We start from the raw sequence: 12,783 nt of genomic DNA, 5'->3' as shown, positions 1-12,783 counted from the left end.
GCTCACACACACACGCACAAGTGAAAACACACGGCTGTAGAAGTATTATTATATAAGTATTATAGTATAATTACTCTGAGTAATGTAATTATTCCTCCCTCCCCTGCTGCTAATTGACTCCGGACAGGATGGAAAACCTTTGGAAGCAAGAAAAATAAAGACTCACTGTTGCTTTAACCTTTCGGAAACCATCCGTTAAAATCCTCCAGCGGCCATTTTAAGTCCCAGCATGCCCCATTCAGACAATCTTTTAGATATAATACGTATTATTTCCATTTTTGAACCGAACGACACAGTTTTTTGACTGAAACTCCTTCCTTTCAGACCAAGTCTTTGTTTTATTGTGATTTTTGTTGCATATTCTGATTCTTTAGGTCCTAATCTTTCCAAAAAGGTGTTTTATTGACCGCTCCAGGAGGCTTTTTTGGGGAATCATGCTGGATGTTCATAGTTGTTATCAAAATATCTTTTAAAAGTGTTTTTTTTTTTTTTGCAGATATACATTTTTTTCCCAAGACTTTGCTGAACAAATATATACAATAAACACCAGTATTGAAATCAATTTGGGCTTCCTGCAGCGACACAAACAGGAGGTCTGGAGCCCAAATTGGTTCCACAGTTTCCAACGGGTTGAATCCCGTCTGTACCGAGCAGCCAGCTGATGATGGAGGGCCACGGGGACGTGGAGAGGCTGATAACGGGCCGTGGTAACGCTCTACATACCCACCGTCCTCCCTGCAGAGCGCCCACAGCTCCCACCTGCATATGAAGACAAAGCTTTCCATCTTTCATTGAAATCTTGAAAAGCAAACAGATAAAAAAAGAAGCTGGTTAGGCACAGAGGAGGTCAGGAGGTCAGGAGGTCAGGACACTTGTTCGTCCCGTTCTCCTAAATCAGTCACAATGAACGTAGAGAAAAATCAGAAAAAAAGAGCACAACCTCACAAACTACTGAAACAAAAGCACACACTGGTCTGTTGATGCAAGGTGTGTGTCTCCCTTCAGGCCGTTGTGCGGTGAGTAAACAGAACTAATAGATTTTGGTATGGAACTTCCCTCAGGTGATTACTTACATTGACGCAGGTATTTTTTTTAAATATTGCACACGTTTTCTAAACGTGTGCAGTTGAAATATGCAAATTGTCTTTTTTTTTAATGTTACCAAACGTGTGCAGATTTGCATACATTTCCATAACAGAAATCTGAACATGTCATGAAGCCAGCTTCATTTTGTTGACATATTAACAGTCCAAAGTTGTTTTTCCAGAGGTTTTTTGGGGGGGAAAAGGAGGGAATAAATCAGAAGCAACTGTCAACAGCCATGAATGTGTTTAGGAACATGATGTTCCATATAACTCACGCTGCGCATGATATATGAACAAAGCCGTCTGGAAGAACCTCCACCATAAAGAGAGGAAGGAAACTGGATGCAAGAGGCTTCTGGGTCAGAGGAAAAACTATTTTAGAGACAACAGCCTTTAAAGAGATGGATCATACATTTACACACATGTTGAAGACATTTCAGATAAAGAGGGTAAACTTCATTAACCAATAGATATCACCAGTTGAGCTCCCAGTTGATTACGTAACAATAAAATTAAATGATATTAAATATGCAAACGCGACTTTTTCTCATGTGAATTTTTTGTAAATAGACAAAGTAGTAAAATAAACATACAGCTGTGTATTTGGGGCGTTTTCTTTGGTCTGAAAGAAGCAGAAAAGCCTCCATCCTCCTCACACATGCAATAAAAACAACAACCTATTGCGTAAGATTAGGAAAGGTTTATTCTTTTAATGAGACACTGATTCATTTGGAGTAGTAACTCAAAGGTTTGCTCACATATTAGGTGACATGTTACCAAGAAAAGCTTCCAGTTAAAACTGAACCATTGTGTTTGCTGTAATAACAACGTGTTTAGTATAATATTGTGATCTTGTTATGATTTTGAACTCAAACAGTTTGTTTATTGAAAAGCATGTTGAAGGAGTCATATTTGATGCTCCTTTTGGAAATAACTTCATTATATTTACTTTGCTTTGTTACAATTTCGCTTTCAAAGCTTGCAGCACAGCTTTTTATCAGAATAATGGGTTTTATTAAACTCAGATTAAATCATAACGAGATAAATATGATTTGCAAAATCATTCCGTCCTATATAAAGTATATTTGATGCGTAGTGCAGCTCTTTGCTGCTGCTCTGTGCCTTTTGCAGCGATTCAGTAAGCTCAGACGCTCATGAGGTCATGAGAATATTACACCGAGCTTAACGCGACGGAAGCTGAAGCTGAAGCTGTCGTCCGAAGAAGAGCGAACATGAAAGACGTGGAAGTCACGGAGGTTTACAAGGTGGAGCGCTGCAGAGAGGATCAGAGAAAGTTTCCAGCTCTCAGAGTGAGAGGTGTGAGCGCTCTGCCGGGACTCGAGCAGCAAGTCCCCTGTGCAGAGAAAAAAACAGAGGGGAATTCCCTGTCCAATGTGAAGGGAAATCACACACACACACACACACACACACACACACACACACACAGACGCACGCACGAACGCGCACGTGTACGTTTGCATGTGCAAAAAGTATTGTTTTCATACTTTTCACATTTGAAATTCCCCGTCACTGTCGCAACCAGATGGGCTATTAATGATATGAGTGTAAGAGTGTGTGTGTGTGTGTGTGTCTGTGTGTGTGTGTGTGTGTGTGTGTTGGCTCTGGGGTGGGAGAAGACGTTGGTTTGCGGTCAGTATTTCCTGTCAGCGACAAGTTGATGGGACCACCCTTCTCTCGGAAGAGGAGGGCATAACCCCCCAAACACACACACACACACACACACACACACACACACACACTGCCACCACCACCTCCTGATGCTAGACTTCCTGCCGTTTATTACAATCATATCTGTACTTTGCCATCGATACCTGCAACTGTTCATCGCTGCAATAGGACAATTATCAAGACGACAATTCATCATTTTCATTAAAGAGAGATTTTTTTTTTTATTCTGGCATAAACGCCGCTGCATGTTGTTCAGCCAAGCTTTGTCCAAACCCACTCAGTTGTTTTATGAACAGACTCAAAAGTTTCCAAGCGAACCAAAAGATGTCCACTTTTTATAAATTCAACTCTTTTAGTGTTTTGGGATATTCTCTGAGGGGAAACGGGGTTTTCTAACTGTGCAAGAAACCGAAGGGGAAGTTTTTAATGGAAAATGTGAAAGTCCTTAATACATCAGGTTCATGCTCGTTATCATGGAGGCGTTTCATTTTTGTGACATCCTCCGTGCGTTTTGTTTTTCTCTGTCCAATCACATGAAACGGTGGATTGCGCAGCGCGCCGCTGACCTTCACTCTCTCCGTGTCATTTACTGTCACCGCAGCCATCCCAAACTTCCCCATGGACAATCCCTTCAGCAGAGACACCGTGCGCTGCCTCGGCATTGACGCATGAAGAAAAAGTACCTTTCTCTGCAAAAAAAAACTACAAAAAAACAACCCCAGCTTTCAGAGCACGACGCGCACGCCGACATCTGATTTATCTGATTCAACGTACGGCTTTGTTTCCTCCCGGCTGGTCGCGCCTTAGCTCAAAATTGAGCATTGAAGCTACGTTTTTTTTTTTTGTCTCAGTTGACGCGACCTTTTGGCCTTTAAATCGTTCCTGTCACTTTATTCTTCTGTGTCGTGTGTCTGCGCAAGAAACTGGAAGTATTACGGAACATTTATCGTAAACATACGATAACTGAAATAAAAAGACGCTTAGGTTTAGTAAAAAGCATCACGGTAACATTTCAAACGACGACAAAACACTTTGGTGTCGAAAACTGGTCACATGGTTGAAAGTCCTGCTTTCATTGGACCGATCGTGCTCCACTTCCGACCCCATTGGACCATCTTTTTTAAAATATTTAATCCAAGTTGATGCGTTTAATTCATTGTTCAGATCTTCAATGACTTTCCGCTGCCTTTGTTTGCATCATGAGCGACACGAAAAAAGGTGAAAATGTCTGTCCGCGCTAACTGAACCTGTATTTCGTGACTAGTTCCAGCTCCGCACTGACGGACAGCTCTCTCATCATTCACATATTTGTCCTCGGTAAAGTCCATGAATTTCCTCTCAAGATCTTTTCCCCCTTGTTTCTTTCTTCCTTCAGAGCCGTTAACAATGTAATATTTCATCAAGCTTCTCAGCCCATTAAAAGCCGTTTCTCTGAAATTCGTGTCGTTTTAAACTGAACGACTCGATTCCTGGTACGGCAGCTTGTCTGGACGCTTGCCTCCCATCCCCCCCCCCCCCCCCCCTCTTTCCACGCCGGCTATTTTACTCTCCCACAGAGCGAATTCATTCTCCCATGTGTTTGGATGGCGCTCAAGCCGTCGACGCGGCGGCCGCTGCCAAAGCGAGACGGGAAGGAGAAGGAGAAGAAAAAAAATTTGATAACCAAATGATTGTTAATATGTTATGAAAGAATATCTAATTGATATGCAGAGACATCCGATTCTATCAACTCGCTACCTTTCTGTCTTAGACACGTGCATGTGCAGGGATTCGACTGTAAGCGAGCGAAAAGGACGAAGAAAAAGAAGAGAGAGAGAGAGAGAGAGAGAGAGAGAGAGAGAGAGAGACCTCGTTAAGGACCTTTGCTGTTTACTTTCCGGTGTTTATTCTGATTGGCAGCAATCACAACAACGTCTCCGTGAGTAATGTCAGAGAGAATGAGGCTCACAGCGAGGCAGGGAATGAGAGACTAAAGAAAAGCAAGAGTTGGGAGAGAAAAAAAAATGAGTGAAGGAGAGAGAGAGAGAGAGAGGTGCTATAGGCCTTCATCATCGTTCGCCCACACATATTCCATCCACTTCTACATCACTCCATTACCTCCATGTAAATGACAGCTCTCTGTGTCCCGCTGAGGGGAGAAAAAAGGCCTATTAACACCACAGCAGAGAAAGCCCGGGCACTGTTCAGCCCACGCAGAGTGGTCCTCCTTCACCCTCACACTCCCACACACACACACAAACACACACACACTCACACACACACACGAGCGCGCGCAAACACACACATGCACAGCTGGCCGGGGGAAGAAGGGTGGATGCGAGGAGGAGGTGGGCATGCAGGATGGTCATTCAGTAGAAAGGCTGGTCCCGGAGAGCGTCGAATCTGCCGCACATGAAAAAAAAAAAAAAAAAGCAAGATGAAATCACTCGCCATCGTGCGTTGATTGGTGGCGGATGTGGGCTCCGACAGTAGGCAGCGTGCCTCGTGGGTAAATTAAGGGTTACGTGTCAACCTGCCTGCACTTTTTCCTAATTTTCCAAGCCCGCATGACTAATTTATCATCGCTGATTGGGAGGGGGAAAAAAAAAGAGAAGTGCACCGCGGTGGCGGACGGCCCGGTGCGTTATTACGGAGCTCACTGGAGGACGTTCCCTCTGCTGAGGCGTCGGATCGCCCGTAATTTGTGTCAAAGTTGAAAAAGGCAGGGGAGACGACGAGGCGTAGTTTTCTCTCCCCCCCCCTCACCCCAAAAAAAAAAGAAGGAAAAATAAACCGGTAAACGTTTGAAAACCGGGCTGTGAATGTCGTCGCCCTCTCGGTTCCCTCGGTGCGCTTCCCTTCCAAAATATTATGGAGCCGGTGGAAACATGGGATAATATTTGTCGGGGGTGGGATGGAAAAGACAACGAGAGATTAGGGGACAACCTTCATAACCTTCAGCCCCCTGAGCCGTGTTTGGGTTGCCGCTGCCCGAGCAGCGAACCACGTTTGGAATTTGTGAGTGCAACGTCAACACACGTATATGTGTGTGTTTTTTTGCTTCCCAGAGCAAGGGGAACTGGTGGCAGCTGGATCCCATGGGGTCGGGGTCGGGGTCGGGGGAGAGGGGGGGGGTGAGTGTGAGACTGTGACTTACAGCACACCTGTAGTCCCGCAGCAGTAAAGCGGTCCTGACCAGCTGGTTTTCAAGGCTACGAAAAGCCGGCGGGAGGTCAAACGGCAGAAGGGAAAAAGAAAGAAGAAAAAAAAGTATTGATGTGGAAATCTGTGTGCAGATCACCGGCTGGCGCTTGTATGCCTCCGACAGATAGTGAAGTGGCCAATTGCAATAATTTCCATAATGTCATCGCTTCGCCCTGTGAGTCATTTTGTGTGAAAATGTCATAATTAGCGTATTCATTATTCAGTCATGGCCGAAAAATGGAGCGATGCTCGTGCGCTGCTCTATCCGCGGCATGTCACATGCAGTATGCAGGATGTTCCACTGCCTCCATTGAGCGGTCTGCCACCCAGCATGCGCTCCTGGCTGTCCGGACTCCACCAATCCTCTGCACGGACGCCCCAATGAGCTCCTCGGCAAAGCCGGCTCTGTCCTGGGAGTGAAACTGGAGTCTGTGCTGCAGGATGCGGAGGCGAGGACTCAGTGTTGTGGACAACGCCTCTCATCGCCCGCACGCCACCCTGGAGTCACTTCAGAGCACCTGAAGCTGCAGAACGAGACCCCCGAGGTCTTTTCTAGCGGTGGCCATCCAACTGTTTAACGCCCACCTTCTGCAGGGAGCACAGCTGAAACCGTACCATCCACACCGTGTGCAATACAACGTTTGAATCACCTTTCAATGTCCATATCACTTAATATTACTTTTCTATTTTAGTTTCTATCAAACACTGGTGTTAATTTACTTCATCATCTTATGTTGTGGTATTTAACTTTTTCCTCTTTCCCTAGTCTCTCTCACTCATGTTTTTATTGTGTATTGATCCCAGTGCTACAAACTCTATCACACTATTGTGTATGTATGTTTATATTTTTACTCTATTGTTCGTATTCTTCTGTTGTCAGCCTTGAGCGATCTCTGCCGTGAGAATTGATAAAGTTCGGTCTTATCTTGTGTGAGCAAGAGGGTCCAAGCTCAGGGTGCAATGTTACGAGGCAGTCGGGTGTCCCAATTGACCTCTGACCTTCAAAATAAAAGATCTAAAAGGGTTTTTAGACAGAAACTCAAAATGAATAGCTGGTGTCAAAGAAATATTGACGTGTCCAGAAAGCTGCAGAAAATGAAGGAACATGCAGCCATCTCTGCTTTGACAGATTCATATGTTTTATTTTAATTAACATAATGAAGAAATAAGATGTCAGGAATGTCTCCATGCATTAGTTCAGAATTATTGCACGACTACGAATCCACGAGCAAATGACACGTTTTGCACGTTTCAGGTTCACATGATCAGGAACAGGTGGATGCTTTTTTTTGTGCTTTGTTAGTTATATATATATATATATATATATATATATATATATATATATATATGTATATATATATATATATATATATATATATATTTATATAAAAAAAAAAATATATATATATATTTATATATATATATATATATATATATATAAATATATATATATTTATATAAACTAATTAATGAAGACATTCTTGGCTGCTGGCGTGTTGCTACATGGCTCCTGCTCTGGCTCATCAGCAGGAAGATGAATGAATACGAGGAAACATTTGTTCATGCCGAACATCTCTGCCAAATGTTACTGTGTGAATTGTGTCATTTGTTCACTTAATATCCGCTCCTGGTGATTAAAGCATGACTGAGGGTCGGTCGGTCTGAGGGTCGGTCGGTCTCAACAAAAAGGGAGGCCGCTATTGATTTGCTCCTGAACCGGAGGACAGTACGACAGCGCTGGCGAGCGGCGCTGAAGAGAGAGGGAGAGAGAGAGAGAGAGAGAGAGAGAGAGAGAGAGAGTGAGAGAGAAAGAGAGAGAGTGAGAGAGCGAGAGAGAGAGAGTCCACTGGTCCTCTCGCCTCCCGACGGTTTAAAAACACCACGACTTCAACCCACGTCGTGGCGTTCGTCGAACTTACGGCTAGCTTTTAAGCTAGCTAGCTAGCAGCCTAACATTAGCAAACCCCAAAACAGAGACGACTCCCCGCCGTACATCTTCAGCACCACTTCTGTGGCGTCTTTGTGCTTTTCTTGTGGTCCTCGTACTGCTTCCTTCATATGAACATGTCTCTCTCACGCTGTCGTTGGATTCCCCCCCCCCCAAATCAGCAGCTGTAACACGGGTCTAGTGGCAAACTAAAGAAGAAAACATGGCGTCGCCCTGACGAAAAGAAAACACGGCACATTTATTTCATGTTGGAACAATACCATGAAACTTAGATATAAAACAAAGTGTTGACCGCTTGACCTTCGGTCCAGGAAACAGCAGGAAGGGAACCGATCCTGTGACGTATGCACGACGGCGCTAGAAACTAGCGGCTTCCTAGCTAGCTAGTCCCTCATATCTGTGATTTTAACATCAGATTTCATGCAAGGTGGATTTTTTTTATTATATTTGGGCACTAAAGGTTGCATGACCGCTCAGAGTTTAACGTGGGGAAAGATTGTGATTTATATATTTTGAAAAAAGTCAATGACACAAGGACGTATTTCCTTTCTCAACATTGAATTAATCTGAAGTTTACAGCGTGCGCGACGCGGACATGAACCCTGGTCTCTGGCCTTGCACTTTGAACGCAATTCCCGATTTGTGCGTGCAACAGTATAAAGACGTAGCACTTCCTGTACTGAAAAGAAGGAGAAAAGAACAATGCCAGCGAACACAAACCCACCTTATTGTGTTTCCTCCATTCAGCTCACCCATGTCGTAGTATGTAAATGTAATCTTCAGGTTGGATGGAACAATATTTTTCCGATTTGTATGTGCTTTTATTCGCTGGTATATGACAAATAAATAGATCCTATTTCTGAAAGACCTCCAGAATGAATTCAGCCTATGACGCGTGAGCTCGTTACAAGGCTGTTTGCAGCTTGTATGACCACTTTTCCTTCTTCCGTCCTCCATTTATCCGTCTTTCACGTTCTATCTCCATCTCTCCTCGGTAGAAAAAAACTGCGATTATACCGGAGGAAATATCTATTTGATGAACTACCGAGAGGTTGGATGTCATCGTCAAGGTGCTGTGCTATTGTGCTGCGGAAGTAAACTGGAACATTCATTGTAATTTGTAAATTTGACTTTACAGTAGAAAAAAAAGCATGTTCGATGACATGCATGTATGTTTAGGCACACACACACACACACACACACATACACACAGACGCACACACCATGCGGCGTTGGGGGGAGGAGAGAAACATTCTTAAGACTGCCTTCATGGATCACTCTCACTTGCATAAAGAGGGTCGACTTTATTGAGCGCAAGAGGCAGAAGAAGAAGAAGAAGAAGAAGAAGAAGAAGAAGAAGAAGAAGAAGAAGAAGAAGAAGAAGAAGAAGAAGAAGAAGAAGAAGAAGAGGGAGGTGCAAAATGAGGGACAAGTTGTTTTTACATATTTATTTTTTCCCAGAAAAAAAAAACCCAGAGAAGTTTCAAGAGAGAGAGAGAGAGAGAGAGAGAGAAGAGGACTCAAGAGGGGAGGAGAGAGGGAGGGAGTGAGAGAGAGAGAGGGGAAGGGGGAGAAAGAACAGAGAGACGCAGAGAGACAGACAGATGGAGGAGAAGCATGCAGCAGCAGAGAGGAGGAGAAACAAAGCGTGTTGACTGAGGAAGTGGGCACGCCACGCGGGCCATGTGCTCAGGTACGTCCCGTTTACATCCACTCTCTTTCTCACGGCTTCTGTCTCCCTGCCTCCCTTTATACCTAGAGAAAAAGACTCTGCAGTAATAACACAAGGTAGGACTGCCTTTTCTTGTTGCTATTCAGACGCTCGGCATTCAAAAGGGGTCGGATTGTGTGTGTGTGTGTGTGTGTGTGTGTGTGTTTTCACTCAATGGCTTCTTTTTCGCTCACCTTTTTTTTTTCTTCCAGCTTTTAAATCACACACAGTGCTTCTTCTTTCTTTTCCTTTTTTTTTTTGACTGGGAGTTTTTGTTTTTAATGTTGCATGGTATTATTTGGTATTATGGTATTATTTGCACACGCGCACACACACTCACAAACACACACACACACACACACAAAAAGTGGAATTGTCCACGTCAGATTGATGCCACAGATGCAGTGCAAACGAGGACATTTTATTCATATCTGGCTGTCTCCTACCACATGTTTGTGAGTGTGTGTGTGTGTGTGTGTGTGTGTGTGTGTGTGTGTGTGTGCGTGTGTGTATTGAGCTGTGATGGTCTAGTATACTGGATATTGGCAGGACTAAGGAATGTGTGAGACTTCTCCCCAAGATCTCTTTGTTCCCTCTCTCTCTCGTTTTCTTTCTCCTTTTTTCTCTCCGGGATTGCACACACACACACACACACACACACACACACACACACACACACACACACACACACACACACACACACACACACGCACACACAGTCAAAACCAACTCTTGCAGAAAACCAGTTGAAACTTCCCACCGGCGGGAGAGAAATGTCTGGAATGTGATTATCACGTATTTGTGTTTATTTTATCACTGCGGGTCGCTCGCAAAGCAAAGAGGAAACCAGATCAGGCGCATGCCCGGCACTTAGTGTGAAACTGTGTGTGTGTGTGTGTGTGTGTGTGTGTTGACATGTGTGTGTTCAGTGGTGTGGGTGGGGAGGGAATCGGGTGGGAGGGGGTAAAGAGTGAGAGCTATTTGGCAGTGCACGTGAGTGTGTGGGTGGTTGTGTGGGTGTCAGGGTGAGTGGGTGCAGAGCTCTCTTTGAGTGAGAGCACATGTGACTCCAAGTGTGTGTGGGTGTTGAGTGTGTGTGTCCGTGTGTGTGTGTGTGTGTTATTGTGTAGATGAAGGTAAAAAAAAAAAGTATGTGTGTGAAAAGGTAAGGTGATTGTGTGTTTCCGAGTCCGACCTTTGCATCAAAAGGAGGTGGAGGACAAAAAAAGAAAGAGAAGAAGAAGAAGAAAAAAAATCTGCTCCCCTTTCCAAAGCTTTCCGTCTTTCTTTCTGTTGTATGCTCATTTACACGCATGTACATGCACACACACACACACACACACACACACACACACACACACACACACAGTTCAGGCGCCTGTCAAACCCAGTGCATTCCAGAGCGCTCGAACACACAGAGTCTGAATGGTGGGATGAATGCGGGGAAATTCAGCTGAAACGTGAGGACAAAAGCCAGGGGGACATTTAAGAGGGTTTAACTCGGCAGAACCCTGGGAATCAGGGAGGAAACACACACACACACACGCGCACACACACATAACACATGCCTACGCGCGCACTGTAATGCGAATAACTGAACTGTGTATACATCCCCGACACACACACACACACACACACACACACACACACACATGTACAGCTGCGGCTCCAACAGGCTGTTAGAGGCTGGAACAGAGGGGAATTCCCAGGGAGGAGACAGTGAAAACACACACTACACCTCTGCCTTCATACACACAATGGGGGCTTGGGAGCCAACACACACACACACACACACACACACACACGCCAGCACTGAAACACACTGGTAGAGGTACGGTGGCCTCACCGCCGCTGCGGTGCACCAGTGACTCCGATGGTTAAACCATCGGCTTCGACAGCGCCGCTGCTGATTTGAGTTTTTTTGGAGGAAAAAAAAAAAACACCAAATAGCTGGAGGCGAGTTCTGCAAGTGACAAATTCTCAAAGAATGACGGAGCGGCGGGGCTCGTTGAAGGCTTCATGTGCAACAGATCAACCGAGGGCCCAGTCGTCCAATAAGGCTCGTCCGACAAGCAAGCGGCCTTTGAATAAAGACTCCCGCTACGCCGCGTTTCAACTTCGGAAACGCTCCCAAAGTGACACTCTATCCACTGAATGAGCGGCGCTTTCGGAGCTTTACCGTGTTTTTGAAATGGAGCCTGCGAGGCCTCTCCGAAACATCGTGGGTTTCCTTTTTTTTTTTTTCTGCAGCGCCCCCCCTTCTCCCCTTTCTCCCCTCCCCTCGTTAAAAAACGTAGCGTCAAACAGCTCCGACGTCTTTATCTCGGACTTCAAAGCCGGTCCGGTGTTTGTCGTCTGTGCTTTCGGGCAGACAGAGAGAGAGAGAGAGAGAGAGAGAGAGAGAGAGAGAGAGAGAGAGAGAGTTCAGTGGACGTTGCAGGTCAAACCCTCCTCGGTGCCTCTGATGTCCGACTGCGTGCTCGCTGTGTGTATGATGTGTGGTTGGGGGAGGGGGGAGGGGGGAGGGGGGGAGGTGAAGGGGGAGGGAGTCAATATTGCTCACTCACAGTCAGATCAATACAGACGCCGAATCCAAAAAACACAGCCCCTTTTGCTGAGAAACACGAAGGGGAAGCTGTGGGATTCTCCCCGATCACAGAGGCAGATTGAGCTCGTCGTAAATTGTTGTGTGTGTCTGTGTGTGTGTGTCTGTGTGTGTGAGTGTGTGTCATGGGGGGGAGAGGCATAGTTATGATGTGATTATTAAGGGTTTCTCAAACATACAGCCATCTTTTTTTAGCTCGATTCATGTCGGGTTTATCTCATTCTTTCACATTATTTCTTATTTGTTTATTGGAGGAACGCTCAGGATGACGCGGCAAAAAAACAAAACAACAACATCCAAACGTGTCCGATTGTCCCGCTTTCAGGTATCACATTCAAAGGTTAAATTGTGAATTTGGAGACGTGCGTTCAGATCTCCTTAGGAGACGAGCTTCGTGTCAGGTAATTAAAGGGAGAAACAAGTTGGAGCGCATTTACTCTGCTCATCAAAAAGCTCTTTGTGAGAAACATTTTTAAAAAAAACACCTGACACTGTTTCATTACGTCGGACGCCGTCTTTAAGGCGTCGACACATGACTGTCAGTCAAAGGAAATCCTAAATC

The 12,783-nt window shown here is 45.0% G+C and overlaps 1 protein-coding gene across 1 annotated transcript in view; it reads left to right on the top strand.

Moving 5' to 3' along the window:
- The first annotated feature begins 2,317 nt into the window (after window positions 1-2,317).
- LOC137783260 (glutamic acid-rich protein-like) overlaps window positions 2,318-12,783 on the top strand; it is a 31,775-nt gene continuing 21,309 nt past the window's right edge. The window contains exons 1-2 of the mRNA XM_068573060.1: window positions 2,318-2,395; window positions 9,200-9,598. Of these exons, the coding sequence (XP_068429161.1) occupies window positions 2,318-2,395; window positions 9,200-9,598 (477 nt within the window). The remainder of the gene's footprint in view (window positions 2,396-9,199; window positions 9,599-12,783) is intronic.

This window comes from Clinocottus analis, unplaced genomic scaffold, assembly GCF_023055335.1.
Source record: "Clinocottus analis isolate CAN_PGR_092001 unplaced genomic scaffold, fCliAna1.0.p SCAF_12, whole genome shotgun sequence".
Taxonomy (NCBI): Eukaryota; Metazoa; Chordata; class Actinopteri; order Perciformes; family Cottidae; genus Clinocottus; species Clinocottus analis.
This window is presented reverse-complemented; position numbering and strand designations above follow the sequence as displayed.